Source organism: Coregonus clupeaformis, chromosome 34 (assembly GCF_020615455.1).
Source record: "Coregonus clupeaformis isolate EN_2021a chromosome 34, ASM2061545v1, whole genome shotgun sequence".
Lineage (NCBI taxonomy): Eukaryota > Metazoa > Chordata > Actinopteri > Salmoniformes > Salmonidae > Coregonus > Coregonus clupeaformis.
The window spans coordinates 2,124,788-2,137,200 of record NC_059225.1 but is presented as its reverse complement, the minus strand read 5'-3'; the positions used below and the strand labels follow the sequence as shown (position 1 = coordinate 2,137,200).

The following is a 12,413-nucleotide window of genomic DNA, read 5'->3' as shown; positions in this document are numbered from 1 at the left end:
AAATAGGAAAAACGCCAAGGGGGATGAATACTTTTGCAAGGCACTGTATATACTGTATTCTACTGTATTCTAGTCAGTGCCACTCTGACATTGCTTGTCCTAATATTTATATATTTCTTAATTCGATTCTTTTACTTTTAGATGTGTGTGTATTGTTGCGAATTGTTAGATACTACTGCACTGTTGGTGCTAGGAACACAAGCATTTTGCCAAACCCGCAATAACGTGCTAAATATGTGTATGTGACCAATAAAATGTGATTTGATTTGACGTTATGCTCGACCGCACATTTTTACTCAGCAAAAGAGCAGAAATTTGCCAAAAAGAGGAGAACCATCTCACCTGCTTTTACATAATGATTTAACACAATGTTTCTCTAGGAAAAAATATTGAAAAAGGAAAAGTTTCACCATATTAAAGCGAGAGTTCACGTAACAGGGTTGACCTTAAAATGAGGGACAATTTTTTTTAACCTTAAAATGAATCACTAAAAATCACATGAAATAAATATTAATCTCCAGAAAGCAACAAAATAAGGCTTTACAATGATGGTGAAAACTTAACATCTTCCTAGAAGTCATAGTGTGCACAGTGGGACATGCCAAAATGCAGAATTTTGGCACTTTAGCAAGTCTTTATTCATATTAAATGTCCTGATGTTTGCAGTTTTTTGTAGCTGAGCTGCTGCAGAGTTAATTTCCCTGCTGTTTTATTATAGCCTGGTCATGGTTGAGTTGATCCAAGGGAACAGAACGGATTCATTTTCATTTCAATCCCTCTCTGCTGCTGTCCTGTCAGCACCTCTGTCTTTAAGAAAGCCCTTAGGAGGGATCAGCCAGACACCGAGGAGAGCATTGAGCAAGCAACAATAGTTAGGCAAGACACAGTGGAGAGGGGGAATATGGTTAGCTAGGCTCTCAGAATGGTTGGAGTAAGGTTAGAACCATAGTAAGGTAGGTAATTGGAATCATTGTTTAACCCTCTAGAGTCGATGTCCACGCCCCGCTGTCCATCAGTTTAAGCTAGCGATATGTTTTTTTTGCATGGGCTGCATCTCAATCACCGCTTCCGCCAATGTCGCCCTTCCGCATGCATCTGCAGTGAAAGGTGGCAGAGCTAGAGCGGTGTTTGTCAGTCTGTAGCGTCCGAACGGTTTGGCCTACAAACTACACTACTTCATGAGCTGAAGTAAAAGATCCCAGAAATGTTCCCATAAGCACAAAAAGCTTATTTCTATCCAATTTTGTGCACATCCCTGTTAGAGAGAATTTCTCATTTGACAAGATAATCCATCCACCTGACAGGTGTGGCATATCAAGAAGCTGATTAAAACAGCATGATCATTACACTGGTGCACCTTGTGCCGTTGACAATAAAAGGCCACTCAAATGTGCAGTTTTGTCACACAACACAATGCCACAGATGTCTCAAGTTTTGTGGGAGCGTGCAATTGGCATGCTGACTGCAGGAATGTCGACCAGAGTTGTTGCCGGTGAATTTAATGTTAATTTCGCTACCATAAGCCACCTTCAATGTCGTTTTAGAGAATTTGGCAGTACGTCCAACCGGCCTCACAACCGCAGACCACGTGTATGGCATCGTGTGGGTGAACGGTTTGCTGATGTCAATGTGAACCGAGTGCCCCATGGTGGCGGTGGGGTTATGGTATGGGCAGGCATAGGCCACGGACAACAAACCCAATTTGCATTTTATCGATGGCAATTTGAATGCACAAAAATACCGTGACTAGATCCTGAGGCCCATTTTGTTTAAGGTATCTGTGTCCAACAGATGCGTATCTGTATTCAAAGTCGTGAAATCCATAGATTAGGGTCTAATGAAGAATAATAATAATATGCCATTTAGCAGGCGCTTTTATCCAAAGCGACTTACAGTCATGCGTGCATACATTTTTGTGTATGGGTGGTCCCGGGGATCGAACCCACTACCTTGGCGTTACAAGTGCCGTGCTCTACCAGCTGAGCTACAGAGGACCACTGAATGTATTTCAATTGACTGATTTCCTCATATGAACTGTAACTCAATGAAATTGTAGCATGTTGCATTTATATTTTTGTTCAGTATAGATCTTCTTGAGTTACAGTTTTGTGTAGAAGTAGCCTACAGTGTTGTTTCTTCTTCGTTGTGCTCTACGACCCCCACAATCGTCATGGGACTCGTCTGAAGTCTGTACAGCCGATCTGCCAACTTCTGTCTGTAGTGTCCAAACTGTTTTGGCTACACACTAATAAGTCTCTCACGAACACGTACATGTCGGTTGTTTTGCTCTAGGACGCCCACAAGCCTCACAAGACTAGTCTGAAGGAGCCCAAAGTATATGGAAGTATATATGGAAATAGTTTAGTGCCTAAAATAAGGGGTTAAATACATGTAAAAAATAAAAATAGTTTCCAGATCTTTCTTAGATCTCTCAGAAATAGGACAGACACTTCAGAACAAACTACATTTAGTCCCAAAAAATCTATCTGTTTTTCCATGCATGAAGCTGTTATTCAATGCGTTTCTATGGGCTAATAGCCGTAAGGCCAAATTCAATGTTTCATCAAATATTATTTTGTAAGTATTTTTTTGATACCTTAAGAAACACTGTTGTCAAATTGTCATACTTTCCCCTTTCTCTTGCTCTTTTTCACACTCCTTTTCAATTGTGTCCTTTCCCTCTGTACTTCTAGTTAAAAGTGAGTCCTCTGCTGCTGCTCCTGCCCCCTCCACATCCACAGATGAGACCCTGCCCCCTGCAGATGGCCCTGAGGACTGCAGCGAAGCCACCACCACCTCTGCTTCCACCTCTGAACCTGTCCCAGCCACCGACCCAGGCTCCACTTCCACCCCTGGTCCCTCTCCCCCTCAACCCACCACAGAGGCTCCCTCCACTGAGCATGACAGTGCTGCTGCTCCCCCCTTCTCCTCCTCAGCCCCAGCCTCAGGCCAGGCAGCCCCAGCCGCCTCCACCCCCACTGCGGAGGCAGCAGGGGGCTCCAGTGGGGCAGAAGCAGATGACGCCAAGCCCAGACAACAGGCCCCCAACGCTGGCACTTCAGACCCCCTGCCCCCTGGGTAAGTGACGTCTCACTGGACTTTTAACTGTGTGTTTCTGCTGTGGCTGTATCTGTGTCAGATGTGTTCAATATCTGTGTTTCTGTGTTGTAATCCTGTGTTGTGACCCTGTGTATTCCTCTGCAGGTGGGAGCAGAGGAAGGATCCCCATGGAAGAACCTACTATGTGGATCACAACACCAAAACCACAACATGGGAGAGACCACAGCCCCTCCCGCCGGGGTCAGTAAGATGACTATTTGCACTGTGTTGACTTTAACACAATGTCAGCATGTTACCAGGATCTGCTCTTTGCCATCTCTGTTATCGTCGATCCCTTAGAGTAGGACTTATTGGTTTTCTCTCTCGCTCTCCCTCTCTCTCCCTTTCCGCTCTTTCTTTCTCTACCTCTATTTGTCTTTCTCCATCCGTAAAAAGTCGCTGCTAAATGGCATATAATAATACATATCTCTCTCTCTCTCTCTGTCTCTCTGTCTCTCTCTCTCTCTCTCTCTCTCTCTCTCTCTCTCTCTCTCTCTCTCTCTCTCTCTCTCTCTCTCTCTCTCTCTCTCTCTCTCTCTGTCTCTGTCTCTGTCTCTGTCTCTGTCTCTGTCTCTGTCTCTGTGTCTGTGTCTCTCTCTCTCTCTCTATCTCTCTCACACACACAGTTGGGAAAGGCGTGTGGATGACAGGGGCAGGATCTACTATGTGGACCACAACACCAGAACCACCACGTGGCAGAGGCCCACCATGGAGTCAGTGCGTAATTTTGAGGCATGGCAGTCCCAGCGCAGCCAGCTCCAGGGGGCTATGCACCAGTTCAACCAGAGATACCTCTACTCGGTAGGGACCTCCTCTTTCTCCTGCCCCGAACAACCAATCCTTGGCTATGTCAGAGAATGTGGCTGATAGGAAATATTACAGTGCCTTCAGAAAGTATTCACACCCCTTTACTTTTTCCACATTTTGTTGTGTTACAAAGTGGGATTAAATGTCAGTGGAAGAACAATTCTAACATTTGTAAAAAAAAAAAGAAAGAAAAATAAAACGCTAATAGATCTTGATTTAGATAAGTATTCAAACCCCTGAGTCAATATGTTAGAATCACCTTTGGCAGCGGTTACAGCTATGAGTCTTTCTGGGTAAGTCTTTAAGAGCTTTGCACGCCTGGATTGTACAATATTTGCACATTATTATTAAAAAAATTCTTCAAGCTCTGTCAAGTTGGTTGTTGGCCATTGCTAGACAGCCATTTTCAAGTCTTGCCATAAATTTTAAATCCGAATTTAAGTCAACTGTAACTAGGCCACTCAGGAACATTCAATGTTGTCTTGGTAAGCAACTTCCGTGTACACTGAGTGTACAAAACATTAGGAACACGTCTTGTACACTCAGTGGCCCATGTTGACTCCAATGCTTCTCACAGTTATGTCAAGTTGGCTGGATGTCCTTTGGGTGGTGGACCATTCTTAATACACACGGGAAACTGTTGTGTGAAAAACCCAGCAGCGTTGCAGTTCTTGACATACTCAAACCAGTGCGCCTGGCACCTACTACCATACCCTGTTCAAAGGCACTTAAATATTTTGTCTTGTCCATTCACCCTCGGGATGGCACACGTACACAATCCATGTCTGAATTGTCACTGATTGAAGTGGATTTAACAAGTGACATCAATAAGGGATAATAGCTTTTACCTAGATTCACCTGGTCTGTCTGTCATGAAAAAACTATGTTATGTACACTCAGTGTATATTTGGCCTTGTGTTTTAGGTTATTGTCTCAGTGTCTGTTGAAAAGCAAACTGAACCAGGTTTTCCTCTAGGATTTTGCCTGTGCTTAGCTTTATGCAATGTATTCTTATCATAAAAACTCCCTAGTCCTTGCAGATGACAAGCATACCCATAACATGATGCAGCCACAACCATGCTTGAAAATATGAAGAGTGATACTCAGTGATGTGTTGTTGGATTTGCCCCAAACATAACGCTTTGTATTCAGGATATGAAGTTAATTTCTTTGCCACAGTTTTTGCTGTTTTACTTTAGTGCCGTATTGCAAACAGGATGCATGTTTTGGAATATTTGTATTCTGTACAGGGGTTCCTTCTTTTCACTCTGTCAATTAGGTTAGCATTGTGGAGTAACTACAATGTTGTTGATCCATCCTCAGTTTTTTCCTATTACAGCCATTCAACTCTAACTGTTTTAAAGTCACCATTGGCCTCATGTTGAAATCCCTGAGTGGTTTCCTTCCTCTCCGGCAACTGAGGTGGGAAGGACGCCTGTATCTTTGTAGTGACTGGGTGTATTGATACACCATCCAAAGTGTAATTAGTTACTTCACCATGCTCAAAGGGATATTCAATGTCTGCTTATATATTTTTTTACCCATCTACCAATAGATGCCCTTCTTTGCGAGGCATTGGAAAACCTCCCTGGTCTTTGTGGTTGAATCTGTGTTTGAAATTCACTGCTCGACTGAGGGACCATACATCTAGATAATTGTATGTGTGGGGGTACAGAGATGAGGTAGTCATTCAAAAATCATGTTAAACACTATTATTGCACACAGTGAGTCCATGCAACTTAAATGACTTGTTAAGAACATTTCTACTCCTGAACATATTTAGGCTTGCCGTAACAAAAGGGTTGAATACTTATTGACTCAAGACATTTTAGCTTTTCATTACTTAATTTGTAAAGATTTCAAAAAAACATAATTCCACTTTGACATTATGGGGTATTGCGTGTAGGCCAGTGATAAATCTCAATTTAATCCATTTTAAATTCAGACTGGAACACAACAAAATGTGGAAAAAGTCAAAAGATGTGAATACTTTCTTAATGTACTGTATATTAGCTACATTAAAGATAGCTTTGTATTTTGAGAGGAGGAAAGACAATTCTCAGTTCTATGCAACAGATACAGTTTTCTGTTTTGTGAGGAGCAAATAGTCATGTCAGTTCTGTGTAACATATTGCATATTCATATTGACCTTCTGGCCCATCTAATAAACCCTGGGTCCCCGCCAACAGCTAAACGCTAATCTGCCAATCAAATTATAGAATCTGTTTGACAGTTTATTCTCAGAATGATCATCAACCAATTACTTCACAGCATAAACAAACCGGATAGGCCTCTGGTCTGAAGCTACGGAAGAACTCCTGGCTTTTATGTAAAACAAATCTAGTAGATTTCACTTTTTGTATTAATATCCAAGTGTTCAATTTATCAGTGAGGCCAGCCTTTTTAATTAAAAATAAATCAAATAAATATTATAATTTATGAATGTTTGTAAAGGCACAGACATGAGTGAATCTTAATCTTACCAATAGACATGACTGTCTGTAGTCCCACCCCTAGTGCTCACATCACTCACAGTGTTAGTGATCACTCAGGCCTGGTCGCTATAGCCACCACTGACACCTCTGATGTAGTGCATTGAGAAGGGTTTCACTGGGCTCCCCTTACCCTTTGAACTATCGTGTAATCTCATCTGCTCTGACGATGATTAGCACACTACACTGACTGACTACCATCTGATGTAGTCAGCATTTTGCTGATGGCAGGCTAGCGAGCTGCTTAGTCACTCAGTCACTCAGCTATATATGCATTTACTCACTTTAGTTGGAATATCATCTCATTTGGACTATTTTCCCTTTGTTTCTTCTCTTCCCTATCGGTACTGTATGGACGTGTACATGATCTCCATTCCACGCTTCCTCCAGGCTTCCATGATGTCGGCAGAAAACGACCCTCTGGGCCCGCTACCTCCTGGTTGGGGTAAGTTCAGTTCTGAAGTTGTGCTGATGTTGTTCTGACTTTGTTCTCAAGTCAGGACCCACTGTGTCCACTATTTGATCTTTAGTGAGGTTATGTGAGGTTGTTCCGTAATTGGCTCACTGTCTATCACCTTTTGGAATTCATGATGGTTTATCTTGGCTTGGTTTGTGGCCAGATGTACAAGATTGATACTAAAATGATTTTGTGTATTTTTTCATGCATATTCTGACTCTTTCTGTCATACTAATCCTTTTTGAACATTCACCTCTTGTCCTCTATTTGCAGTCTTGTCTGTTGTTGTTGTTGTTCCTCTTCTCCCGCTGTCTCTCTCTCGGTCTCTCCTGACCTGCATGTTGCTGTGTGAGCTATACCGTTCTCTCTAACTCATCTCTTCCCTCAATCACCACTCACGTTAATTCACTGGGTCTTGTTTGACCTTCTCTCCTGTGTTCCCCATAGAGCGACGTGTGGACTCCAACGACCGGGTGTACTTTGTCAACCACAGCACCAAGACAACACAGTGGGAAGATCCCCGCACACAAGGGTGAGCCCAGCTAGCTCTGTGGCAATGCCATGTCCTGCCAAATTGATCTGATAGTATCTAACAAAAACAAATTTAGTAGTCTCTCTCCTTTCTTTAATATTCTCTACCTCTGCCTCTTTCTCTGCCTCTTTCTCTGCCTCTCTCTCTCTTTCTCTGCCTCTCTCTCTCTTTCTCTGCCTCTCTCTCTCTTTCTCTGCCTCTCTCTCTCTCTCTTTCTCTCTTTCTCTGCCTCTCTCTCTTTCTCTGCCTGCCTCTCTCTCTCTCTCTCTCTTTCTCTGCCTCTCTCTCTTTCTCTGCCTCGCTCTCTTTCTCTGCCTCGCTCTCTTTCTCTGCCTCTCTCTTTCTCTGCCTCTCTCTCTCTCTCTGCCTCTCTCTCTTTCTCTGCCCCTCTCTCTCTCTCTTTCTCTGCCCCTCTCTCTCTCTTTCTCTGCCCCTCTCTCTCTTTCTCTGCCCCTCTCTCTCTTTCTCTGCCCCTCTCTCTCTTTCTCTGCCCCTCTCTCTTTCTCTCTCTTTCTCTCTCTTTCTCTCTCTCTCTCTCTCTCTCTCTCTCTCTCTCTCTCTCTCTCTCTCTCTCTCTCTCTCTCTCTCTCTCTCTCTCTCTCTCTCTGCCTCTGCCTCTGCCTCTGCCTCTGCTCTGCCTCTCTGCCTCTCTGCCTCTCTGCCTCCAGGCTACAGAATGAGGACCCTCTTCCTCAGGGTTGGGAGATCCGGTACACGCGGGAGGGCGTCCGCTACTTCGTAGATCACAACACCCGGACCACCACCTTCAGTGATCCACGCACAGGGAAGTCCTCTGTGTAAGTAGTGGACTGAACTCTTGTTTGTTTTTGGCTGTACGTATCACAGACTGGGCCTTTTTATATCACAGACTGGGCCTTTTTAAGTTATGTTTTAGCAGCAGCTGCTCTTAAACAGTCATTAGTTAAAGTGTCTTGTGAGGCAATGAGCAGCAAACCTCTGCTTGTAATTATTGTTTTATTTACGTACTCAAGAAAACCACCAACATCTCTGAATCGTTTAAGATCTATTTGATCTAAATCTTTTGGATATTTCTCTGGTTCATTATGGCTTCATCAACCAATGCTTCTGTCACATGATGAGGATTAGTTACATGATGTTACTGTACCCCTTGATCCTGACCTCTAACCTCTGCCACTCCCTCCTCAGCACCAAAGGCCCACAGATAGCGTACGAGCGCAGCTTCAGGTGGAAACTAGCACACTTCCGCTACCTTTGTCAGGTAATATTACTCTCCCTATGTTTTCTTCTTCTGGTTGGACCGTTTTAGTTTGGATGAAGGGATGGTTGTTTTGCACATTCCAGTCACTTTTGATTTCACAGCCACTTTTTCTTTCTTTCTCCAGTCCAACGCACTCCCCAGCCATGTTAAGATCACCGTGTCTAGGCAGACGTTGTTCGAAGACTCTTTCCAACAAGTAAGAGTTGGCCTCCCTCTGTATGTAACTGGTTGTAAGAGCATAATATACAGGACACACACAAACAGCAACACGTAAACACACACCCAGTTCCTTATGGCATGTCACATTGTTCCTCACTGACTGTATATCATTTGTGCAACTCAAAGTAAGACAATTGTATTATTACATGTGATAAGTTGCAGTATGATGATGTTTGTGTTTTTTTGTGACGTAGTTTGTGTTCTGTGTGATCTGTTAACTTTTTTGTATGGACTGTTACCCCTGCCTGCAAACCACATTTCACTCTGAATAAAATGTTTTGACAGTGACCAGTTCTCTATAGGCTAATGCTAGTATTTGTGTTTCCAGATTATGGCCCTGAAACCTTATGACTTGAGGAGGAGACTGTACGTCATCTTCAGAGGAGAAGAGGGACTGGACTACGGTGGCCTAGCCAGGTCCGTCACAACCACACACATCGCATTTGCACACAATGATAGTCACCCTTTAGTCTTTTAGGCAATTTCTGCAACCATATGCTTGTCAGTAAGATTATTCCCGACCTGTTGTTGTTGAAAGAAACATGCATAGTAAAATGACATGTTCCAGATCTTTTTGTCATTGCCAGTCTTCACCTCTGACCCACCTCGCTCTCTCGTCGTCCCCACAGAGAGTGGTTCTTCCTGTTATCCCACGAGGTGCTCAACCCCATGTACTGCCTCTTTGAGTACGCTGGCAAGAGTAACTACTGTCTGCAGATAAACCCAGCCTCCACCATCAACCCTGACCACCTATCCTACTTCTGCTTTATAGGACGATTCATAGCCATGGTACAGCACACACAATGTTCTCTCACTCGCTCTTTGAGATCATGTGCATAGTCTTGCATACACAAACACTTCTTCGGCAGAATTATGTGAACATTCCTGGTCTCTCTCTCTTGTCCACAGGCGCTCTTCCACGGGAAATTCATTGACACAGGCTTCTCTCTGCCATTCTATAAACGCATGTTGAACAAGAAGCTCATCATCAAAGATCTGGAGTCCATCGACCCGGAGTTCTACAACTCTCTGATCTGGATCAGGTAGGCAGACCTACCACTCTCTTGACCCATCCTAGCCAGGAACCACAAGGTTGTTGGTTCCATTCCCACAGGGATAAAATCATCTGCTAAGTGGCATATTCTTTCCATGACTGAACAGGTGAAAGCTATGATCCCTTATTGATGTCACTTGTTAAATCCACTTAAATAAGTGTAGATGAAGGGGAGGAGACAGGTTAAAGAAGGATTTTTAAGCCTTGAGACAATTGAGACATGGATCGTGTATGTGTGCCTTTCAGAGGGTGAATGGGCAAGACAAAAATATGTAAGTGCCTTTGAACAGGGTATGGTAGTAGGAGCCTGGCACACCGGTTTGAGTGTGTCAAGAACTGCAACGCTGCTGGGTTTTTCATGCTCAACAGTTTCCAGTGTGTATCAAGAATGGTCCATCACCCAAAGGACATCCAGCCATCTTGACACAACTGTGGGAAGCATTTGAGTCAACATGGGCCAGCATCCCTGTGGAACGCTTTTGACACCTTGTAGTTTATGCCCCGACGAATTGAGGCTGTTCTGAGGGCAAAGGGTTGCAACTCAATATTAGGAAGGTGATTACCCATTTTAACCATTGACTACCAAACCCTTAAGCAATTTTCTCCTGTGTAGGGATAACAACATAGTGTGGTCTGGATATGTACTTCTGACCTTAGCGGGTCAGAAGAAACGGGAAAAAACTACGGGTTTTCAGGGATACAGTATCAACTAGCTTATTTTCTTCCTGAAAACCGGATGTGGGGACCCCGCTCAGGCGTTTATTTTACGCCTGCTATTACGTTAGGTTAGTCCAGAGCTTTCTCCTCATCTCTCCAAGGATAACAACATGGAGGACATCAACATTGGTCCTGTGGTAGCTAGCTTACACTGGCGCTCTCTCCTCATCTCCAGGGATAACAACATGGACACGTGGTCTAGAGCTGTATTTCTCTGTTAACGTTGGACCTAAGCTTAGCCCTGATTCTGTGGTCCTTTAGGGATAATAACATCCTGCAGTGTGGTCTAGAGATGTAATATCTATAACATAATGGTGCTTGTCCTTCATAACAGGGATAACAACATCGAGGAGTGTAGTTTAGAGATGTACTTCTCTGTGGACATGGAGATCCTGGGGAAGATCACGTCACATGACCTGAAGCCTGACGGCAGCGACCTCCTGGTGACGGAGGAGAACAAGGAGGAGTACATCGGGTAAGGAAGAAGGAGGCGCCGAGTGATGGACCATCACAGAGCAGCTTGTTCACAGAGACATCCAATGATATCCGATGAGCAATTGTGAACATGTATTTTAGCATCATGATAACATGGTGATAATAGTGCCTCTTCTTAGTGATGTACATCCTCATTTTGCTATTCTTACTGCTGTATTATAATGGCTTTTTCTGCTTAAAGGTACTTGCAAGAGAGATTCTCCATTGAACAAGCTTTTGAATCCAGGACTGGGCTAAAAAACTGGCCCGATAACAACTAGCTAAATGTTTTAGTCATCTTTGCATTCCTTACATTGATAATACCTGAGGCTGCTTATGATTATAAAGATGAGACCCTAACTGTCACTACATCCTGTTTCCTACAGGTTGATGGCAGAGTGGCGGTTCTCCCGCGGCGTGGAGGGACAGACCAAAGCCTTCCTGGACGGCTTCAACGAGGTAGTGCCTCTGCAGTGGCTCCAGTACTTTGATGAGAAGGAGCTGGAGGTGATGCTGTGTGGCATGCAGGAGGTAGACCTACAGGATTGGCAGAGAAACACTGTGTATCGCCACTACACCAGGAACAGTAAGCAGATCATCTGGTTCTGGCAGGTAGGTACATCAGAGCCCCAAAGGTCGTGGGTTCAATCTCTGCGACTGCCTTTCCTTTCAGTTTCAAGTTTTAATGTCACATGCATAAATACAGTGAAATGCCTTTCTTGCAAGCTCTAAACCCAACAATGCAGTAATCAATAACAATGTAATACTACAAATAACAAAATAAGAACACGAGAAAGTAAGCATACTATATACAGGGTCAGTCCGTTCCAATACCATATTTACAATGTGCAGGGACACTGGAGTGATAGAGGTAGATATGTATTGCGGTAAGGTGACTAGGCATCAGGAGTAGCAGCAGTGTATATGATGATTGTATTGTGTGTAGAGTCAGTATAAATGTATGTGCATGTTATGTGTGTGTGTGAGCAAATTATGGATTGTGTGTGTGCTGGAGTGTCATTGTGCGTAAGTGTGTAGGGCCCTGTGAGTGTGTGTATAGAGAAAGTCTAAAAATAAAATACAAGGGCCAAATCGCATAGTTCATGTAGCCATTTAGTTAGCTATTTAGAAGTTTTATGGCTTGGGGATAGAAGCTGTTCAGGAGCCTGTTGGTGTAAGACTTGATGCACCAGTACCGCTTGCTGTGCGAAAGCAGAGAGAACAGTCTAGGCTTGGGTGGCTGGAGTCTTTAACCATTTCCTTTCACACCGCCTGATATAGAGGTACTGAATGGCAGGGAGCTCGGCCCCAGTGATGTACTG

At 43.7% G+C, this 12,413-nt stretch overlaps 1 protein-coding gene across 3 annotated transcripts in view; it reads left to right on the top strand.

Annotated features, from left to right (window-relative positions):
• The window catches only part of LOC121549935 (NEDD4-like E3 ubiquitin-protein ligase WWP1), a 60,376-nt gene that overhangs the window by 46,373 nt on the left and 1,590 nt on the right, over positions 1 to 12,413 (top strand). For 2 of the 3 annotated variants that reach the window (XM_041861926.2, XM_041861928.2), the window contains exons 8-20: positions 2,694 to 3,078; positions 3,205 to 3,300; positions 3,726 to 3,900; positions 6,789 to 6,843; positions 7,303 to 7,387; positions 8,056 to 8,184; positions 8,555 to 8,627; positions 8,752 to 8,823; positions 9,175 to 9,263; positions 9,476 to 9,635; positions 9,756 to 9,889; positions 10,952 to 11,092; positions 11,478 to 11,703. In XM_041861926.2, coding sequence (XP_041717860.1) covers positions 2,694 to 3,078; positions 3,205 to 3,300; positions 3,726 to 3,900; positions 6,789 to 6,843; positions 7,303 to 7,387; positions 8,056 to 8,184; positions 8,555 to 8,627; positions 8,752 to 8,823; positions 9,175 to 9,263; positions 9,476 to 9,635; positions 9,756 to 9,889; positions 10,952 to 11,092; positions 11,478 to 11,703 — 1,820 coding nt within the window. The remainder of the gene's footprint in view (positions 1 to 2,693; positions 3,079 to 3,204; positions 3,301 to 3,725; positions 3,901 to 6,788; positions 6,844 to 7,302; positions 7,388 to 8,055; positions 8,185 to 8,554; positions 8,628 to 8,751; positions 8,824 to 9,174; positions 9,264 to 9,475; positions 9,636 to 9,755; positions 9,890 to 10,951; positions 11,093 to 11,477; positions 11,704 to 12,413) is intronic. The other variant, XM_041861929.2, reaches the window with a different exon arrangement.